Source organism: Pelodiscus sinensis, chromosome 19 (genome assembly GCF_052426305.1).
Source record: "Pelodiscus sinensis isolate ZL-2025 chromosome 19, ASM5242630v1, whole genome shotgun sequence".
NCBI lineage: Eukaryota > Metazoa > Chordata > Testudines > Trionychidae > Pelodiscus > Pelodiscus sinensis.
Window position 1 is genome coordinate 33,434,470 of NC_143070.1, and position 22,395 is coordinate 33,456,864.

A 22,395-nucleotide genomic window follows, 5' to 3' on the forward strand; every position below is an offset into this window, starting at 1 on the left:
CACCCAGTAGGGGGCGCTCCAAACAAGAAAACAGACTGAACACCCTCCGCCCCCAAATCTCTCTTTGGGCCTGGCTTTGAGGACAGCCCCATGAATCATGGAGGGGTTGGGTTGGGATTTTGAATCTTTGGGGTCGGCCATGCTGAGCTCACCCATGGGGCGGGGCCTTTTGGGGGCTCTCAGGGCATGCGGTTGGGTGCCCTGCTTGCCAGTCAGGATCCAGACCCGCCCCCCTGGGGCTCTGATATCCACAGGAGTCCGGGGGATGCTCCGGATTCTGGAGGGGTGCCCAGGACAGAGAGTTGGGGGGTCTCCCCGGCATAGAAGGGCCCAGCAGGCCAAGGTGTGCCCTGACCCCGTCGCGGTGCCGCCAGGATATCCGGCGAGCAGAGACCTCGGCCCACCCAGGCTCACGACAAACACACTGGGAAATTCAAGCTGCTGTTTAATAGCTGGTGCTTTCGGCTACACAATACAGAAAGAGTCAAAGCAAAGCACAAATCATTGTGCCAGGCAGCGTCGCTGGAGCCAAGCCGGCCTGTACCTGTTGTCCCCTCCCACCCTTTCTGGTCCCCCAAGCCTCTGTTTTCACCTCTCAAAAGGGCGTGCGGGAGAGGGGAAGAATGCATCTCTTCATTAGCTCGTTCACTTTCGAGCCTGCTTTCCGACACGCCATGCTGGGCCCCGTTCATTCCTGCGCCCGTCCTCGCTGGGTTTCTTAGCCGTGGCTCACACACCACCGGGGGGCTGCCGGTTTGTCTGCCCGAATCCCAGCTTTCTGGCCCTATGTTGTAGCATATTCCTAGACTGTGGGGGGAGTGGGGTATTCTGAAAATATTCCGCCCCGTGCAGGGAACATGTGTGCACTTCCACATTTTTTTTTGTGGAAGTGAAAACACGCTCTTTCGGAAGGCCCTGCATTCCTGAAGGGGACTTCCAAAAGAGGAGGTATTTTTTCAAAATTTGGCCTAGTTTAGACGGGCCGAATTTTGGAACAGCCTCTTCCGACAAAAGTATCGGAAAAAGATACGCAAAATGCAGAGTGCATTTAGTGCATCTTTTTCCAATAGATCCTCCCAGTCTAGCCGCACCCGTAGCCTCCTTTCAATGTGATGTTTTCTGGGCTCCCTTCCACATCCTGACGTTGGTCGGACAGGGCAGATCTGCAGGCCTGAGTTACTGCAACAGGGTCTGGGCAAAAGCAGGTTACACTGATAGACCTAGAAATGAAGGTAGCTGCTGATTCATTTCTGCTAAGCTTTGCTGCGACGGAGCCAGGGAAGCCGCCGCTGCCCCCTCCTTACAGCGGGTGTTTTATGGGGTGCAGCGCTCCCAGCAGTTCTCTGGATCCTTGATGTGACACCAGTCGTAGTCTCTGCCATTCTTCCTGCAGTAGCCCTGAGGGGAGCAGCAATCCTCCCGGTTCTGTTTGTAATCTGTGTAGCACCAGTAGGAGTCTTCCCCATAAAGGCCGCAGGGATGGTCAGCCCGGCAGGGCTTCCCGCTGATGGTCACGGTGGAGAACTGAGGGGAGCACGCCACGGTGGTGCCGTCCCCTCGTGAGCACTCGTACCGCCCCGACGCTGGATTCACCGAGCACTTGTCTGTGCAGCAGGAATCCCAGTTGCTACTGTACGACGTGTTGCACCCGCTGTAGGCAGAGCTGTGACTCCCACAGTGATCCCCCACACAGCTCCACCCTAAGGCGCTTACAATTGAGTCTGGCACATGTTTCTGTTCCAGCAGGGTGCAGAGTCTGTCCGTTGTCCCAGCGGCAGCGGGGGCCAGCACGCAGCTCAGGTCATCCTGCTTGTATAATGTCTCATAGCCGTGGTGCCAATCTGCCAGGCTGCGAAAAGCCACCATGAACTCAATGTGTGACAGCCGCATGCTGGCCTCAGGTAGGTTCTTGCTTCTCAACACCCGGACGGTCTTCGCGTCCAGTCGGCTTCTCTCCTTCTTCGGGAGGAGCAGGGAGTAGTAGTCATCGAGGAAGATGTGGAAGCTGTCTATCACGTCTAACTTTACGTCTAATGAAACGCTTTGCGATTTGGGGTTCCTGGAGCCACAGTCATCTGCAAAGATCCCAACTGGCTCAGAAAATTTGTACAGACGCGCTAGTTCTGTGTTTAGCTTCTCCACGGGGATGATTTGGAGTCTGGACTCCTCCTTGTTCTCTTCTAGGATGGAAAAGGAGAATTTTTCGGTCTCGTCCGTGTGGTTGCAGCACACAGCTGTCCAGACGTGGCTGGGCACTGAGACCCGATCGAATATCCGGTCACGGTTCACTTCCTTATCCGTGCTGCGTATGGGGATTTTCACATCACCGGGAACAGCTCCCGTCACCAGGTAGGGGCTCCCGCCGTTATGGACGCAGCTCTCAGTCAACCGAGTCTTGAGGGATTTCTCCACCTTGCTCCAGCGGAGCTGGTGGAAGTGGGGGTCCATGGCGACAGCATTGGTGAGGGTGAAGGTGGTCTTGCGACTCTTTTTGCACTGGAAGGAGAAGGGGTTCAGCTGCCCCGGTTCATATGCCGTGTTTTCATAGTCCTCGTTGATGGCTTGGTTCTGTCTCAGTTCTGGACCTAACTTCTCCTCCGGTATCATGTTCGGGGACCCCTCTGGATCCGTTAGCTGGGGACACACAAGGTTAGAATATTTTGGCATTGTTTGGTTTTCCCTGGTGTCTTATGGGATCTGACACACCCTGGAGCCCCTCTCCTTCAAGATCTCACCCTGGGATTCCCTCCATCCCCATCCTTCCTTCGTGTCTTCCTTCCTTCCCTCCCTCCCCCGAGATGCCCCCTTTCCACATCCCTCCCCCCTTCCCAAGGAATATCACCTCCTGCCCCTTCCACCCCCAGGATAGCACTTCCATCCACTGCTTTCAGCCCATGCCCTCAGCCCCTCCCATCCCGGTGTGGCAGAAGAGGGGATTTGCTGTAATGTTTTGACGAATGCAGTGCAGGGTAGTGACTTACGGGGACATGTGTGTGAAGCAAAAATACAGATGCAGCCATGAAACTGTCCACTGCGCACGTAGCAGCAACATCCTGAGCAGGCAACCCCAACCAAGGCATTGGGTTTTTATCTATCCTGCACAACACGCCATCAATCGGTAAATATGATTAGCACGATTAAGCCTCGCTTTGTTATAAATTGGATTTACTAAGAAAAATTGGTGGGAGGGAATGGGCAGGATCGACCCACACGTCCTGCTCGAGGTAACTATAAGGGATTAAGACCTTCCCATTGGCTACATCAGTGGTGGCGTTCCAATGCGTGGGAAGAGACGGACCCACGACCTCCTGCCTGGTACTGTAGGTAGCAGACGGGGGAAGCGTAAGTGAATTAGGCTTTATTATCGTATAGAGTAGACCTTATAGTAACTGCTTTTGCCTTGCTTTGTGCTGTATTCATTGCTTTAGAATCTATAGTATTTAAGGTTTAAATTGTAGAGTGCTTGTTCTTAAGCTTGTACCTGTATGAACTGCTAAAAGTAGCCCTGAAGTGCCCTGGTTTCCCTGGATCTAAAATAAATCGAACCGCGCCTCAGCTCCCGTACACTGGGCTCATGCTTGAGACGGATGGATGAAACCACAGTAAGACAGGGCCAAAGGCATTCCTTCCTGCACAGCCACGAGGCTGGCCAGAGAGCTTGCTGGACCATGATGGACCATGCCGACACTGGTGGAGGAGTACAGGATCTTTCGGAAAAGGGTTTTATTTTCAAAAGATCCCCATCTAAACTGCTCGGTTTTTTTCAAAAAGCTCCATTTCAAAAAAAAATGGCGGCCACCATTATGCAAATGAAGCGCAGGAAATTCAAACCCCTGCTTCATTTGCAATATCGACTTGTCTAATTTACATCCCTTTATCGAAAAAGGGATGTAGTTTAGACACAGCCTCAGTCTTCCCTCATAATTCAAGTTCTCTAGACCTTTCATCATTCTTGTTGCTCTTCTCTGGATCTTCTCTAATTTCTCCACATCTCTCTTGAAATGTGGGGCCCAGAACTGGACACAAGACACTATCCGCCAGCTGAGGCTTAATCAGCACAGAGTGGAGCGGAAGAATGACTCCTCGTCTCTTGCTTACAACACTCCTCTTAATGCAGCCCACAGTCATGTTTGCTTTTTTTGCAACAGTGTCACATTGTTGACTCCTATTTAGCTTGTGGTCCACTCTAAGAACATAAGAATGGCTGCACTGGGTCAGACCAAAGGACCATCTACCCCAGTAGCCTGTCTGCTGACAGTGGCCAGCACCAGGTGCCCCAGAGGGGGTGGACCGAAGATAACGATCAAGCGATTTGTCTCTTGCCATCCATCTCCAGACTCAGACAAACAGAAGCCAGGGGACACCATTTCTATCCCCTGGCTAATAGCCTTTTATGGACCTAACCTCCATGACATTATCTAGCTTCTCTTTAAACTCTGTTATAGTCCTAGCCCTCACAGCCTCCTCTGGCAAGGAGTTCCACAGGTTGACTATGAGCTGTATGAAGAAGAACTTTCTTTTATTAGTTTGAAGCCTGCTACCCATGAATTTCGTTCCGTGTCCTCTAGTCCTTATATTATGGGAACAAGTAAATAACTTTACTTTCTTCACCCTCTCCACACCACTCATGGTTTTATAGACCTCTATCATATCCCCCCTCAGTCTCCTCTTTTCTAACCTGAAAAGTCGCCGTCGCTTTAGCCTCTCTTCATACGGGACCCGTTCCAAACCCCTAATCATTTCAGTTGCCCTTTTCGGAACCCTTTCCAAGGCCAAAACATCTTTTTGGAGGTGAGGAGACCACATCTGTACACAGTATTCAAGATGTGGGCGTACCATAGTTTTATAGAGGGGCAGTAAGATATTCTGGGTCTTATTTTCTATCCCTTTCTTAATAATTCCTAACATCCTATTTGCCTTTTTGACCGTCGCTGCACACTGTGTGGAAGTTTTCAGAGAACTGTCCACGATAACTCCAAGATCTCTTTCCTGATTTGTTGTAGCCAAATTAGCCCCCATCATACTGTACGTATAGTTGGGGTTATTTTTCCCAATGTGCATTACTTTACACTTATCCACATTAAATTTCATTTGCCATTTTGTTGCCCAATTACTCAGTTTGGTGAGATCTTTTTGAAGTTCTTCACAGTCTGCTTCTGTCTTGATTATCTTAAACAATTTAGTATCATCCACAAACTTTACCACCTCAGTGCTTACGCCTTTCTCCAGATCATTTATGAATAAGTTGAACAGGATTGGTCCCAGGACTGACCCTTGGGGGACACCACTAGTTACCCCTCTCCAATCTGAAAATTTACCATTTATTCCTACTCTTTATTTCCTGTCTTTTAACTTGTTCTCAATCCAAGAAAGGACCTTCCCTCTTATCCCATGACAGTGTAATTTACACAAGAGCCTTTGGTGAGGGACCTTGTCAAAGGCTTTCTGAAAATCCAAGTATACTATATCTACTGGATCCCCCTTATCCGCATGTTTGTTAACCCCTTCAAAGAACTCTGAGGGTATATCTACACAACAAAGTTAATTCGAACTAACAGCCGTTAGTTTGAATTAACTTTCATAGGCGCTACACATGCAAACCGCCAGTTTGAACTTAATTCGAACTAGCAGAACACTTAATTGGAACTAGGTAAACCTCATTCTACGAGGACTAACGCCCAGTTCGAATTAAGTAGTTCGAATTAAGGGTTCTGTAGTTGGAGGCTAGCCCTTCCCAGGTTGCCCTGTGGCCACTCTGGGCCAAGCCAGGGAAACTCATCTGCCACTCTCGGAGCCCTTAAAGGGCCATGGTCTGGTTACGGTGCCCATGCCAGTTGCAAGCCTGCCAGCACCCAGCCAGCAGACCCTGCACCTGGCACAGTGTGAGCCAGCCACCCGCTGCCACCCAGCTCTCTGCCTCTTCCCATGACCAGGCTGGCAGCTCCCAGGAGCCTGCCCAGGGCTGCAAGAGGCAGGCACCCGCCTGGTCTAGTGCAGAGATCATGGATCTCATCCAGGTTTGGGGGGAGGCCTCCAACGTCCACAATCTCCACACTAGGCACAGGAAAGCAGCCGTCTAGGGCAGGATAGCTGCCAGCCCGGCCCCCAAAGGCCACATGTGAATCCAGGAGCAGGTTTGCATGAAAATCAAGTTGGTCCAGTGAGACCCCCGACCCTGAGCTTAGAACATAAGAACATAAGAACGGCCGTACTGGGTCAGACCAAAGGTCCATCTAGCCCAGTAGCCTGTCTGCCAATAGCAGCCAACACCAGGTACCCCGGAGGGGATGGACCGAAGACAATGACCAAGTCATTTGTCTCGTGCCATCCATCTCCAGCCTTCCACAAATAGAGGCCAGGGACACTATTCCTACCCCCTGGCTAATAGCACTCCATGGACCCAACCTCCATGAATTGATCTAACTTCTCTTTAAACTCTGTTCTAGTTCTAGCCTTCACAGCCTCCTGCAGCAAGGAGTTCCACAGGTTGACTATTTGCTTTGTGAAGAACTTTCTTTTATTAGTTTGAAGCCTGCTACCCATGAATTTCGTTTTGTGTCCTCTAGTCCTTATATTATGGGAACTAATAAAGAACTTTTCTTTATGCACCCTCTCCACACCACTCATGATTTTATAGACCTCTATCCTATCCCCACTCAGTCTCCTCTTTTCTAAGCTGAAAAGTCCCAGTCTCTTTAGCCTCTCCACCTATGGGACCTGTTCCAAACCCCTCATCATTTTAGTTGCCTTTTTCTGGATCCTGACAGCCCCCCGATTGAGCCCCCCAGATGGCAGCCTGCGGCAAGTGCAGCCGGGCTGATGGGCGAGTGCTGTGATCTGCCAAGTGCGGGCACTCAGGGCACTCCAAGACAGGACTGCTTTGCTGTCCTCATTGAGGTAGACAAGCAAGAGGGGAACCCTGAAAACTGTCTGTCTGGGGTGGGAGTCGGGTCCCTTTAAGAACAGCCCTCGGCTAGCCTGAGGCAACAGCTCCACACTCTAAGTCCTGGTTCCGGCCAGCCTTAACTTCAGTTCAGGGTCCATTCAATGTGGACATGCTATTTCGAATTAGCAAAACGCTAATTCGAATTAGTTTTTAGGTCTAGATGCACTAATTCGAATTAGCTTAGTTCGAATTAACTAATTAGAATTAAGTTAGTTGGAATTAGTGCTGTAGTGTAGACATACCCTAATAGATTAGTACGACATGATTTCCCTTTACAGAAATCATGTTGACTTTTGTCCAACAAATTATGTTCTTCTACATGCCTGACAATTTTATTCTTTGCTATTGTTTCAACTAATTTGCCCGGTACTGAAGTTAGACTTACCTGTCTGTAATTGCCAGTATCTCCTCTAGGGCCCTTTTTAAATATTGGTGTCACGTTAGCTACCTTCCAGTCATCAGGTATGGAAGCCGATTTAAAGGATAGGTTACAAACCACAGATAATAGTTCTGCAATTTCCCATTTGAGTTCTTTTAGAATCTTTGGATGAATGCCATCCGGTCCCGGCGATTTGTTAACGTTAAGTTTATATTTGTTCCAAAACCTCCTCTAATGACACTTCAATCCAGGACAGTTCCTCAGATTCATCACCCACAAAGGACAGTGCAGATTTGGGAATCTCCCTAACATCCTCAGCTGTGAAGACTGAAGCAAAGAAATCATTTAGCTTCTCCTTGATTGCTCCTTTTGTATCTCGATCATCTGGGGACCCACTGGTGTTTTAGCAGGCTTCCTGCTTCTCATTGCAGGAGGAGTAAAGATAGTTCAAATTAGGGGCTTTAGTTCAAACTACCTAGACCGTGCTGTGTGTAGCCGCGGGTAGGGAGTTCGAACTACCAGGCATTTAAAAATGGCGGTGCCCGGGAACATGCAAATAAAGCCCGGGATATTTGCAAGTTCAAATGACTACATTAGCCACCCTAGTTCGAACTAGACATACCCCTTCTGACTACAGCCTAGAGAATCTCTATCAATGGATTCTCCTCTTAGAGAAGTCTCCATCAGATTTACGTGCTTCTCTGCACCAATCGGCTTTCCCCATCTCTTAGTTGAAAAATTGCTCTACGGCGTTTTTAATGTTTAGTGCCAGCAGTCTGGTTCCACCCTGGGTTAGGTGGAGCCCATCCTTCCTGTATAGGCTCCCCCTCTCCCAAAAGCATCCCCAGTTCCTAATATATCTAAATCCCTCCTCCCTACACCATCGTCTCATCCACGCATTGAGACTCTGAAGCTCTGCCTGCCTACCTGGCCCTGCACACGGAACTGGAAGCATTTCCGAGAATGCCACCATAGAGGTCCTGGATTTCAGTCTCTTTCGTAGCAACCTAAATTTGGCCTCCAGGACATCTCTCCTACCCTTCCCTACATCATTGGTACCTACATGTACCACGACCATGGGCTCCTCCCCAGCAGTACACATAAGTCTATCTAGATGCCTCAAGAGATCCTGCAACCTTCGCACCAGGCAGGCAAGTGACCATATGGTTCTCCCGGTCATCACAAACCCAACTATCTATGTTTCTAATGATCGAATCACCCACTACTAACACCTGCCTCTTCCTAACAACTGGCGTTCCCTCCCCCTCAGAGGTATCCTCAGTGTGAGAGGATACCGCAACATCCTTTGGAAGGAGAGTCCTAACTATGGAATGGTTTCCCTCTGCTCTCATTGAATGCTCTGTTCCCCTGAGACTTTCATCCTCCTTAAGAGCACTGGGGCTCTCAGACTGGAGGTGGGACAGTACTACAGTGTCCCGGAAAGTCTCATCAGCATATCTCTCTACCTCCCTTAGCTCCTCCAGTTCAGCCACCCTGGCCTCCAAAGCTTGAACTCGGTCTCTGAGGGTCAGGAGCTCTTTGCAACGGGTGCACACGTACGCCACCCGCCCACAGGGCAGGTAATCTTTCATGTTACACTCAACACAAGAAAGAGTGGGCTTCTGTCTGCATTTTTCCTATGAATGAGTTGGATCGATAAGGTTTCTAGTTAAAACAGGAACTTATTATCAAAACCTTTAAACTATAAAGACTGTCAAGAGAACCTTGGCCCCTTCCAAACTCCCTCTCAAAACTCCCTGTTTGCTGCTCCTGTTCGCAAGCTAGGGGGTCACTCTGACCCCTAGATCCCTTTCGGCCGGACTCCTTCCTAGACAGTCGCTTCCCATTCTGTGGCTGTGTCCAGACTCCATGCCTCCGTCGACGGAGGCATGTAGATTAGCCAGATCGGAAGAGGGAAATGAAGCCGCGATTAAAATAATCGCGGCTTCATTTAAATTTAAATGGCTGCCCCGATCTGCCGATCAGCTGTTTGTCGGCAGATCGGGAGAGTCTGGACGCGATGCCCCGACAAAGAAGCCTTTCTTCATCGACACAGGTAAGCCTGGTTGAGGCTTACCTGTGTCGATGAAGAAAGGCTTCTTTGTCGGGGCATCGCGTCCAGACTCTCCCGATCTGCCGACAAACAGCTGATCGGCAGATCGGGGCAGCCATTTAAATTTAAATGAAGCCGCGATTATTTTAATCGCGGCTTCATTTCCCTCTTCCGATCTGGCTAATCTACATGCCTCCGTCGACAGAGGCATGGAGTCTGGACACAGCCCTAGTGTGTGAAACGGATTGTTCCTTCCTAAGTGCAGCACTTTACATTTGTCCTTATTCAACTTCATCCTATTGACCTCCGACCATTTCTCCAGTTCGTCCAGATCAGCGAGAATTCTCACCCTCTCCTCCAAAGCACACGCCACCTCTCCCAGCTTGGGATCATCTGCAAACTTAATAGGTGTCTTCTCTATGCCAATATAGAGATTGTTGATGAAGATACTGAATAGAACTGGTCCCAAAACAGACCCTGAGCAAGACATTGGATCCGGCCTACGGTAGGCTCCCTACTTCCCCCTGCCCCTCGCTCAGACAAGCAGTGGCTGAAGCTGTTTTTCTTTCTCAGCGGTGAGCCCGGGAGAACGGGGAGTGGTGCTTCACACGCCGCCCCAACCCCCAGCACAATCCCATTGGCCAATTTCTAACCAATGGGAGCTGCCTGTGTGAAGTGCTTGTGAAAAAATTATCCGGCACACCTGGATAGCACGCTTCATCCCTGCCCCTTCCTCACTCTCCCCCCGACCAATCTTGCCCGCTCCCCCTCCACCCCTTGTCGTCCAGGATCCCACCCCCCTTCCCTGTATTGGATTCTCACCCTTACCTCTTCTTTCCCCAGGACCCCATGTCGTTGCTTCCCCCTTCACTCACCCCCTTGTGCACCCCTCCTCTGGGCTCTCCCCATCTGCTCTCCCTCCCTTCCATCCCATTAGAGCTCACTGTCCTCAGAGGTATAGCGAGGGTGTTATGCGCCTGGGGGGAGCAAAGGGAAAGATTGCCCCCCCCTTGCCACCGTGGGGCCCTAAACAGGGAGGAGGGGGAAGGAGCTTGTACTGCATCTTCCTGCTCCTCCTCCAGTTTGGGGCCAGGCCCCCCCATGCACTCACCTGCCGGTGGAGATGGAGAAGGGGCAGGCTGGGGGCGGGGGCGGGGAGGTGGCTCCAGCCAGTGGTGGCAGGTGGAGGAGGAGCAGGTGAGCCAAGGGATGACAGAGGGAGTGGAGGGGGACTAAATTGGTGTCTCCCCCCCCCCCCCAGTGTGGCACCTGACAACTGCCCCCTTCTCATAGAATCATAGGATCGTAGGACTGGAAGGGACCTCGAGAGGTCATTGAGTCCAGCCCCCCGCCAGCAAGGCAGGCCCCTCTTCACTGCACCACAGTTACAGGAGTGTCATCCACCCATGGTCCCCTCCTGCCTTTTTCCGTGGAGGTTGGGATGGATCACGTGGGGCTAGCGCACCAGCCTGCTGCTGGAATATGGTGCCTTCCCCAGTGCTCTGGGTCTGGGGGCATCATGGGAGCCATGCTGGAGCAAGGAGGTGGGAAAGTCAGGGCCTCGGCCAGCTGGGGAGGGACCAGGGGCTAGCGTTTCCCATTGAGCAGCTCACACAGACCCCCTCCCCCTCCCTTTCCCAATCACCCCCTTGCTCCCAGGCTGCCTGAGGAATTCAGACCCCTGGCGTGCATGCTACAGACCGCTGGGACTGACCTGGGGCTCCACAAGCCACTTGTACGTCCGGCGGGCTTCCTCGGAGCAATCAGATTTATCCAGGGTGTACGCCGACCAGCGCGGGATCCGGCTGATCCTGTCATAGAGGGTGGCATAGTGGAATTCCTCACTGTACCTCTGGCAGATGGACTTCGTGTCAGACGTCTCAAAGCCACTCGGTGGAACATCTCTGTAGAAAAAGCCTGGACACGCATCGAATGGTACCACTTTGGCCAGCGCCGGCCCTGCCCACAGCGAGACGCAGCCAAGGAACACCAGCCAGGCCATGGTTTGGAGAGACCTCATCATTGCCTGCTGGGAACCTGCATGCAGACCCCTACTGGGTCCCCTCCTATTTATAGGGCGCTGGGAGCGGCACCTGATTCTTGTTCTTTTCAGGCTCCCTGCCAGGGGCTTTCAGATTACGCACGTTCACCCCATCTCCAGCTGCATCACCTAACCTTTGATCGATATCAAATCTGGATTGTGCCAATTTTTGGAGCCAATATCAATAGCACTCAGGGCACGCTGGGCTCTGCCCAGGTGCAGAATCCATTTTGTAAAGTAGCTGCCATTTCATGTAGGCGTGAAGGTCACGTGGTTGAAAGAGTGAGGAAGTGATACATGTTACCATGAAGGAAAAGTGACTATGCTGAAAGTTGGCCCAGCAACAAGCCTGCACTGTAAGATAGATCGTTAGGCAGCTTGCTGCCAAAAAAGAAGTTGCAATTGTATTCTAAGGCAGAACACACTTTGCTAATAAACTAGTCTCTGTACCTTTTTTGCTGTGTGAAACTCATTTCCACAATTTGGAGGTTCCACCGAGATCCTAAGCGTCGGCTCCCTGCCCCAGTGATGCCGCCCTGCAACTCCCTCAGCGCGCACGAACAGGTGAGAGGACACCAGCTTTGCAAATTTCCTCATTTGTAGGGGCTTGAGGGTCGGTCTCCACCACTTGGTCAGTGAGTTCTGACTACGGGATTTCTCTTAAATGGATTATCTTACGGGGTGTCGTTTATTGTTGTGTGTTATGTGTGTCTGTTCTGTATGTTCTGAAAGCCAAGTAGCCACCCCAGCCCACCTGCGAGGAGCAATCTCGTGACTGGGTAGTGTCTAAATGCAAGGGCTTGGCAGACAGAGAGTTGTCTGAATTTGTCTGTTAAACTGTCTCTGAAGAAGGAAGCCGGGCTGACTTTATGGCTGGCGCCTTCCCTGGTATAGGATCCCAATGAAGTAAGGATCAGTTTCAACTGATGTCTGAACTGAAGTCTGATCTGAAGTGCTGAGTAGTTTAAACTAGTGCCACTTCAAGAAAATTAAGTGCCGGGTGTCTTAAGACAGCGCCACTTAAGGAAAAAAATAATAAATTAAAACCCATGGGAACTGGGCATTGTAAAGCCATTCCTGTCCCAGAAAAGAGTATTCCTGCTTATTTTATGTACACACGTTCATAGAATCATAGAATAATAGGACTGGAAGGGACCTCGGGAGGTCATCGAGTCCAGCCCCCCACCCTCAAGGCAGGATCAAGCTCCGTCTACACCATCCCTGACAGATGTTTATCCAACCTGTTCTTAAATATCTCCAGAGAGGGAGATTCCACCACCTCCCTTGGCAATTTATTCCAATATTTGACCACCCTGACAGTTAGGAATTTTTTCCTAATGTCCAATCTAAACCTCCCCTGCTGCACTTTAAGCCCATTACTCCTTGTCCTGTCCTCAGAAACCAAGAGGAACAAATTTTCGCCTTCCTCCTTGTGACACCCTTTTAGATATTTGAAAACCGCTCTCATGTCCCCCCTTAATCTTCTTTTTTCCAAACTAAACAAGCCCAGTTCATGAAGCCTGGCTTCATAGGTCATGTTCTCTAGACCTTTAATCATTCTTGTCGCTCTTCTCTGTACCCTTTCTCTGTACGTTATGGGCCTGAAACTTGTACATTTTTAGAAAAATGGAACAGGTATACCCGAAATGACCCGTCAAAACAATTTCCCCTGATGGGCACTTTTAATCTGCCCTTGAAAGCCGTGGCCCTAAAACACCAGACACCCAGTACTCAGCCTATTTTTCATGGTATGAAGAAACCTCTAAGCGCTTAGCCGAGTCCAAACTCTCTAGTTTGAAAGACTCGAATAATAAATTAAAAGGCCAGTTACAAATGGCCGTTCAATCTACTAAACTTTGCCCTCAAATTTCCCAAATCGAAAAAGAAAAACTACCAGTGAAAACAGAGCAGCCAGATAGTGATCTTCTTGATTGGCTACCACCTTCTCGCATATCTAAAAACCCAAATTTATACCCAACAGCACCTCCGCGAGGATAAACGTTCTGATCTAGGTGCCTGGCAAAGGGGTGAATTAATGGCAATAGTGAAAGGGTTCCCACCAACTGAAGAAGACCCTTTAAAATTCCAAGAGGAATTGAAATTAATATTTCAAGCGTATGCACCAACCTGGCCAGATGTTCAGCATCTAAATGGCCTACAGGACCCACAGACTTTAACCCAAATGATGAGCAAGTCTTAGAAAAATATAAAGAAGAACGAGAATGCCTAGTCTGTGTCATCCCTGTAGCCTTCCCTAAGAAGCCAGACTGGACAAAAATAAATAGCTGCAAGCAAGAGGAAGGAGAAAACCCAAGCGCCTATCTCGAATGTTTAACTAGAATTTTTTCTCAGCACTCCGGCATAAAAGATCCTCTTGAAAATGCAACTGAAGCGCGTGGTGCGGCATTTGTACAAGGCCTGTTACCAACAGTGAAGTCTCAACTTAAGGCCTTTACAGTGGGCTGGGAGACTGAAAAATTAGATAGACTGCTTTTGGTTGCTACTCACGGTGTGAATTTGCAGAAAAAGCAAAAGGAAGAAAAATGATTAACGTTACAACTCCAGCATTAGTCCGCACCTATCCAGGGCAGAAGTAAGGGGTGAGGCAGAGGGCGAGGTAGCTTCCAGCTAAAACAATGAAACTTTATTGCTCCACTTATGGGACAAGGATTTTCTAAACCATATATTGGTGCTGGACCTGCTAAGGGTACTAAGAGAGAAGCGTGCCATTATTGGACATGATAGCGGTTTTCAAATATCTAAAAGGGTGTCACAAGGAGGAAGGCGAAAATTTGTTCCTCTTGGTTTCTGAGGACAGGACAAGGAGTAATGGGCTTAAAGTGCAGCAGGGGAGGTTTAGATTGGACATTAGGAAAAAATTCCTAACTGTCAGGGTGGTCAAATATTGGAATAAATTGCCAAGGGAGGTGGTGGAATCTCCCTCTCTGGAGATATTTAAGAACAGGTTAGATAGACATCTGTCAGGGATGGTGTAGATGGAGCTTGGTCCTGCCTTGAGGGCGGGGGGCTGGACTCGATGACCTCTCGAGGTCCCTTCCAGTCCTATTATTCTATGATTCTATGATTCTATGATTGTCACCAGATGGGTGACTGGAAGTCCACATGTCCCAATCGCCCTCGCACTTTTAATCTTTCCCCTCCATCTCCTGTCCAGACAATGAATTTGGTTGACTTTACTAACATGTGGCTGTGTCTACACTGGCCACTTATTCCGGAAAATCAGCCGCTTTTCCGGAATAACTTGCCAGCTGTCTACACTGGCCCCTTGAATTTCTGGAAAAGCACTGACGATCTACTGTAAAATTGTCAGTGTTTTTCCGGAAAAACTATGCTGCTGCCGTTCGGGCAAAAGTCCTTTTCCGGAAAACTGTTCCGGAAAAGGACCAGTGTAGACAGCACAGTAGTGTTTTCCGCAAAAAAGCCCCGATCGCGAAAATGACGATCGGGGCTTTTTTGCAGAAAAGCGCGTCTACATTGGCACGGACGCTTTTCTGGAAAAAGTGCTTTTGCGGAAAAGCATCCTGCCAATGTAGACGCGCTTTTTCTGGAAATACTTATAACGGAACACTGTTCCGTTTTAAGCATTTCTGGAAAAGGGTGCCAGTGTAGACGTAGCCGAGGAGAATAGCAACCTCCTCTGCTCATTTCAATGCCCGCTTATTCCTTTAGGATATGTCTACACTAGCCCCCTAATTCAAACTAGGGAGGCTAATGAAGCATACCAAAATTGTAAATCAAGCCCGGGATTTAAATATCCCACGCTTGATTTGCATGTTCCCGGCCGGTTGCCATGTTTGAAACTTACAAGTGCGAACTAACTGCCCGCCTCTACACGCGGCAGGGAAACAGGCGTTCGGAATAAAGCCTTATTCCCATTCTGCCTGTTAAGAAGCCGGGGAAGAATACATATCATTTTGTTCAAGATCTCCAAGCGGTTAACTCCGTCATCATCCCCACTCATCCTATTGTGCCGAATCCCGCGACTATTCTTTCTGCCACGCCACCGGCTGCCACTCACTTCGCTGTTGTGGACCTCTGTAGTACCTTTTTGCTTTCACTTACAAGGGACATCAATATTGTTGGACTGCCCTCCCTCAGGGTTACTGTGAAAACCCCTCTGATTTTTCTCAGGCGCTCCCAAAGGACCGACAAAATATAAAATTCCCAGGGGATTCCATTTTTGCTGCAGTACATGGATGATCTCCCGTCTTGTTACATACCTGTGACCAAGCACGTACCCCTTTACAAAGACCAGGATTAACATCCAGGTCACCCAGAGGTCATACTGACAACAAATTCATTTTATCCTTCAAGTCTGAAATCGTCCTTCAATCTCCTTTGTATTTGGCTGCTCCGCCTGCTGTTTCTGCCCTTCTCCTCTTCAAAAACGCGACATCTTTCGGCTGCCTGACACTCCAGCTATGAGCTCCAACTTTTGGGTGCACCCCCCATAACTATGCCCCGCTGCCCCACTTTGAATCTTGCTACTTTATTGCCTATGCCCAGTGAAGAAAAACCCCATAACTGTGTGCACTTAGTAGAAGCATTTTCTAAACTTCGCCTGGATTTACAGGACACCCCCTTGCACAACCCCGACTTCAAATTTTTCATAGATGGCTCTTGTGATCGAACTGAACCTTGTTGCTGGTTATGCTGTTTGTACGGTAGACAATGTTGTAGAATCTGCCCCGTTACCTGGTGTTGTCTCAGCTCAAGTTGCTGAACTTATTGCTTTTACTCGCGCCTGTCACCTTGCAGTAAGTGCCACTGTTAATGTGGACACTGATTCCCAGTATGCTTTTGGGGCGGTCCATGACTGTGGTCAGTTATGGAAAATGAGAGGGTTTATGACTTCTGCGAGGAAACCCATTAGAAATGGTCCTTATGTAGCTGCCCTAATTGACGCTGTTTTACTTCCTTCTCAACTTGCTGTAATTAAATGTGATGCTCACGTCCTTTAATTTCTGAGGTTGCTATTGGAAATGACTTGGCTGACAGCCAAGGAAGCGGCCCTTACTCCTCCACGGGCTAAATCGTTGTACTTTACTTATCAAATGCCGTTCCCATTGCCACCTCTTTCCGAGTTGGCTCAAATGCAAGATGATGCTCCTGAATTGGAAAAAGACTCTTGGGGACAAGCAGGATGCCTATTGCATCCTGATGGCCACATGGTGGCACCACAACTTCTTCTTCCACATCTTGCTTCCTTACTGCATGGCCAGTCGCATGTAAGCAAAGGGGGGTTGCTTCACAACTTTAAGTTGTATTAGTTTGCTACAAATATTCCCCAGATATCCCAAACATACTGCGCAGCCTGCCCTATCTGTCAAACGTACAATGTGGGCAAAAGTAAAAGACAGCGCAGGCATGAAAGCCAGCTCCGTTGAGTCTGTTTTTAAACCTACAAATGGATTTTATCCAACTGCCTAAATGTTCTGGATAGGAATATGTGCTTGTGATTATATGCCTCTCTTCAGGATGGATTGAGGCGTATCCATGCAGGAAAGCAGACGCAGTTACGGTAGCAAAGAAATTGCTTAACCACTTTATTCCCACTTGGGGAATTCCCTTAGGCTGTGTCTAGACTGGCAAGTTTTTCCGCAAAATCAGATGATTTTGCAGAAAAACTTGCCAGCTGTTTACACTGGCTGCTTGAATTTCCGCAAGGACACTGACGATCTCATGTAAGATCGTCAGTGTTCTTGCGGAAATACTATGCTGCTCCCGTTTGGGCAAAAGCCCTCTTGCGCAAATCATTTGTGCAAGAGGGCCAGTGTAAACAGCACAGGACTGTTTTCCGCAAAAAAGCCCCGATCGCGAAAATAGCGATGAGGGCTCTTTTGCGGAAAACCGCGTCTAGATTGGCCATGGACGCTGCGGAAAAGCATCCTGCCAATCTAGACGTGCTTTTCCGAAAATGCTTTTAACGGAAAACTTTTCCGTTAAAAGCATTTTCGGAAAATCATTCCAGTGTAGACGTAGCCTTAGTGTATTTCTACACTAGCCCCCTAGTTTGATCTAGGGAGGCTAAAGAGGGTGACCGAAATTGCTAATGAAGCGTGGGATTTAAATATCCTATGCTTCATTAGCATATTCCAGGGTGGGCACCGTTTTAGAAATTGACTAGCCCGAAGTAACTGCCCGCGTCTACATGTGGCAGTTAAATGGGATTCCGAATTAAAGCCCTAAATCAAATGAGCTGTTATTCCTCCTGGAATGAGGTTTGCCAGCTAATTCAATTTAAGGGCTTTAATTCAGAATCCCATTTCACTGCCGCGTGTAGACGTGGGCAGTTACTTCGGGCTAGTCAATTTCTAAAATGGTGACCACTCGGGAACATGCTAATGAAGTGTGGGATATTTAAATCCCGTGCTTCATTGGCAATTTTGGTCACCCTCATTAACCTCCCCAGATCGAACTAAGGGGCTAGTGTAGACATACCTTTAGTCTTGTCAAGTGATAGAGGAACTCATTTTACTGGGAAAGAAGTTGAAAAATTCTTTAATATACAACAGCAGCTCCATACACCTTATCACTCCCAAAGTGCAGGAGCTGTAGAAAGACAAAATGGGATTCTGAAAAACGGGCTAGCAAGGCCCACCAAGATACGGGTTTAAACTGGATCCAATCATCGCCTATTGTCTTAATGAGTATGCAAACCCATCCAAATAGAAAGCATGGTCTTACACCTTATGAGATAATCTTAGGCCGGCCTATGAGACTGTTGGCAAACACTTACATGTTAAAGGCTGATATAAAACTGTTAAAAGGCGATATTGTTAAATATTGTTTGTTACCCACACAAAGCATCCAGTCTTATCATTCGCTGGTGAAGGAAGCCGTTCCAGACCCTCCTGTCGAATCGTGTCACAATCTGCAGCCTGGAGATTGGGTCCACGTGAAAGCATTCCAACGGAAATCAGCCCTGGAACCCAGGTGGAAAGGAACCTATCACCGCTGACAACCCACACCGCTGTGAAGTGTGCAGGTCTCGACTCCTGGATTCATACCTCCCACTGTAAGAAGACTGAACCCCGTATTCAAGTGCACCCAGAAGACAGAACTACGCAGGCCTGGTACCGGAAATCCAGTCCCGGAAGCAGATGATCCGAAATTAAAAACTAGATACAATCTAAGTCCCAGAAAACCGACAAACGGTAAGCCATAGGCCCAGAACTTGCGTTGTAGTTACCTGTGCCTGTAAAACCTGCCCTAAAGGTTGTCCAGTGTTAAAACGTTGCTAAATCGGGTGATTAAAAGGGTCACCTACAGTAGCATCATGATATTGCTAGTGACTTTTGCAACAATGAGGGCAGTCGTTTCGGGATCCTTGCCACCTCCGTTTATACCTGAACCACCCTACTTATCTAATAATACCCACATAATGATGATTGAGCAGATGCGAAAATAGTTAAATTTATCCCAGTGCTGGCTGCGTACCCGCATGCCATTATACATAGGAGAAGGTATCCCACTTGTAGGGTACAGTTGGGGTCCACGAGATTACTGTTGGGCATTTAATCAAACGGGCCAAGATGTTCCTGGATGCAAAACATTCCCGGTGTCTATAATGAAGGGAACAGGGTTCAAATTAACTAGACTCACTGCCAGCCAAAGGCATGTCCGCCCACGGTTATGGGTCACCTATTCTACGGGTGGATATCCTTGTTATGAGAGAGAGGGAACAAGGTTTGTGGGAAAAAGCCACAAGTTGCAGGCAAAATGTTACTGCAGATGGAGTAGCACGTTACTTCTCTCAGTCAATTTGTAAGAATACCAATTCCCTCATGTGGGGTTGGGGAATGGACACTTGGAACGGCACTTATCTTCTTTGTGGACAATGGGCCTATTAATGGCTGCCCTTTGATTGGAGCGGAAGTTGCTATAATGGCGTTGTTTTTCCTGGAATCTCCATATGGCAACAGCTGGGTGGCAGGGTAAGAAACAAACGAGAGACTCCGCGAAACCCAGACACTCCTATTAGCACTGAAACTGAACATAAAAACATAAGAACGGCCGTACTGGGTCAGACCAAAGGTCCTTCTAGCCCAGTAGCCTGTCTGCTGACAGTGGCCAGCACCAGGTGCCCCAGAGAGGGTGGACCGAGGAAAATGATCAAGCGATTTGTCCCTTCCATCTCTCTCCAGCCTCTGACAAACAGAGGCTAGGGACACCATTTGATCCCCTGGCTAATAGCCTTTTATGGACCTAATCTCCATGAAATTATCTAGCTTCTCTTTAAACTCTATTAGGGTGTGTCTAGACTACAGGGTTTTGTCGACAAAAGTGGACTTTTGTCGACAAAACTATACCTGCGTCTACACTACCGCTGAGTTCTGTCGACATAACGTTGACAGAACTCAGCAGTTTTGTCGACGCTGGTAAACCTCATTTTACGAGGCATAACGCCTTCTGTCGACAGAGTTCTGTCAACAGAAGGTGTTATTGCATGTAGGTTTGTGTCTAGACTACAGGCTTTTGTCGACAAAGCAGCTTGCTTTGTCGACAGAACTGAATGTAGTCTAGACGCTCTTTGTCGACAGAAGCTTTGTCGACAGTATCTGTCGACAAAACTTCTGTCGACAAAAGCCTGTAGTCTAGACGTACCCTTATAGTCCTAGCCTTCACAGCCTCCTCTGGCAAGGAGTTCCACAGGTTAAGGCCAGTTTGGTACTATATTCCCCATGTATGGGGTAGCTGAGGCCCTAAGATCTATATAGAAATTACCGTGAGCTTTTGAAATTTTTGCAAATGAAAGTTTGGGAATATTCAAAGATATTAGTGTAGAAATAAAGGCTTTGCGAGAAACAGCCCTACAAAAATTGTATGGCACTCAGGGCTGGCCTGAGCCATTTGGCACCCCGGACCCCGGGCAGGCGGCACTACCCCGGGTGCACAGCGCATGCGTGAGCCCACCCCTGGGGTGCGTAGGCCCGCCTTTGGGCGCATGGCGCATGCGCGAGCCCACCCCTGGGTTGTCCGGGCAGGCGCAAGGTTCATGCGCTGCCCGGCCACTGCTGCTAGTGCGCAGCCCGGGGCCACCTGTATCTAGCCCTCCTCCCACTCCTCCTCCTAACCCTCTTGAAAAACTCCCCTTTTGGCCATCTCCTCTGCTCACTTAAGAGCTGGCTTTTTAAAGAGCTGGTTGAGGGCTGCTGGGTACTAAAGGGATGACAGATCAAAGCCTCCTTAACAAGCTTCCAGCCTTGCTGAGAAGGCTGCCAGCATCAGCCCACAGTCCTCCCAACAAACCAACAGGCTCAGCGCACTGTTGGACAGAGGATATAGATTAGGCCCGTCAAAATTGCTAATGAAGAAGGGATTTAAATATCCCGTGCTTCTTTAGCATAAACACGGGCAATTCTTTTTTTTTGAAACTGAGCTCTTTTGAAAAGATAAAAAACCCAGCAGTCTGGACATGGCTCTTTCGAAAAATGAAGCCTTTTTCGGAAGATCGTGTAAATGTGGATTTTTTGAGGTTTACAGGATCTTTCGAAAAAGGCTTTATTTTTCGAAAGAGCCACGTCTAGACTGCTGGGGTTTTTTTTCCCAAAAAGCTCCGTTTCGAAAAAAAGCAGTGGCCATGTTTATGCTGATGAAGCACGGGATAGTTAAATCCCTTCTTCATTAGCAATTTTGATGGGCCTAATCTACATCTCTCTGTCGACAGAGAGGTGTAGTCTAGCCACAAGCCAGCACCTTTCAGTCAAGCAGCATGAACACCACAAACACACACACTATAGAACACAACTTACCGCAAGGACACAAAGCAATTTCTAAAGTGCAAAGGACAATTGTATGGTCTCTTTCCAGACTTTGATAGAATCATAGTATACTAGGACTGGAAGGGACCTCGAGAGGTCATCGAATCCAGTCCTCTGCCCTCATGGCAGGACCAAATACTGTCTAGACCATCCCTGATAGACATTTATCTAACCTACTCTTAAATATCTCCAGAGATGGGGATTCCACAACCTCCCTGGGCAATCACACACGATGTCCTGCACACCAGGCATGAGGAGACGGTGGCAGTCCTGCTGGTTGCTGGCTGCTGAATCTTCATCCACGTGCATTAGGGGGATTATTCACACGTCATTGATTGAGGCTCCATCTTTACAAGTGTCTCATTCTGCTTTTGCCTTTTGCTCATGTAGAAAGCCATCACACCGGTCTTCTGATGGCCTGTGGACCTGCCATACCACCTCATCTTGCTTTCCCCTCTGAGGGGTCTAAATCTGCCTGCATTGGGGTAGAGCTTTGGGGTCTATTCTGCGGGGCTGTTTGCTTGTCCGGGTACCACCCGTTGCTCATCTCAGGCTCCTGATTGCTAGGTCTGTAGTGTCTGTTGCTGGCATGATATAAACAGGTTTTAGGTGGCTTCTGTTCCACTTGTTCCTTTGTCTTATGGTCTTGGGATAGAGGCCTGGAATCTAGAGGTTCTGTGAACGGTAGAGCTGGAGGAGATGTGTGTGGTAAGAAAGGGAATTATAAGGCAACAGCTAATCAGTATAGCTGAGTGACTGACACCTGGTGGTAGATAGGAGTTGGGAATTAAATAAATGATTCGGTGGACAAGAATATATTTGTGCTATCTCAGAGTATGTCTAAACTACAAAGTTAATTTGAAATAACAGCTGTTATTTCGCATTAACTTTACTAGCATCTATTCATGCAACATATACAACTCGTTCTTTTGTGGCTAGAAACTCCATTGAGGGTGGTCAGAAGCATGCAATGCTATGGTAAAAGACTCAGCGGTAGAGAAAGCGAGGCTCTCTCTCTCCCTGCATTAAGGTAATGAGCATGAAGGACTGAAGAATGAACTAATTTACCTGGGTGTCTCTAGTCCGGCACTCTCGGGTCTGGCAACCTCCATTGTCGGGCATGATTGGAGTTAGCCGGATGTCCACTGATCCATACTATCAACTCATGGGATGAGGTTTACCGGGGCGGTT

At 48.6% G+C, this 22,395-nt stretch overlaps 1 protein-coding gene across 1 annotated transcript; it reads right to left on the reverse strand.

Annotated features, from left to right (window-relative positions):
* Window positions 1-428: 428 nt before the first annotated feature.
* LOC149523107 (uncharacterized) lies at window positions 429-11,432 on the reverse strand. The gene is made up of 2 exons (XM_089771333.1): window positions 11,093-11,432; window positions 429-2,634 (listed from the first exon to the last, which is right to left on the reverse strand). Exons 1-2 carry the CDS (start codon window positions 11,399-11,401, stop codon window positions 1,315-1,317), a joined length of 1,629 nt encoding a protein of 542 aa, XP_089627459.1. The 5' UTR covers window positions 11,402-11,432; the 3' UTR covers window positions 429-1,314.
* Window positions 11,433-22,395: the final 10,963 nt, after the last annotated feature.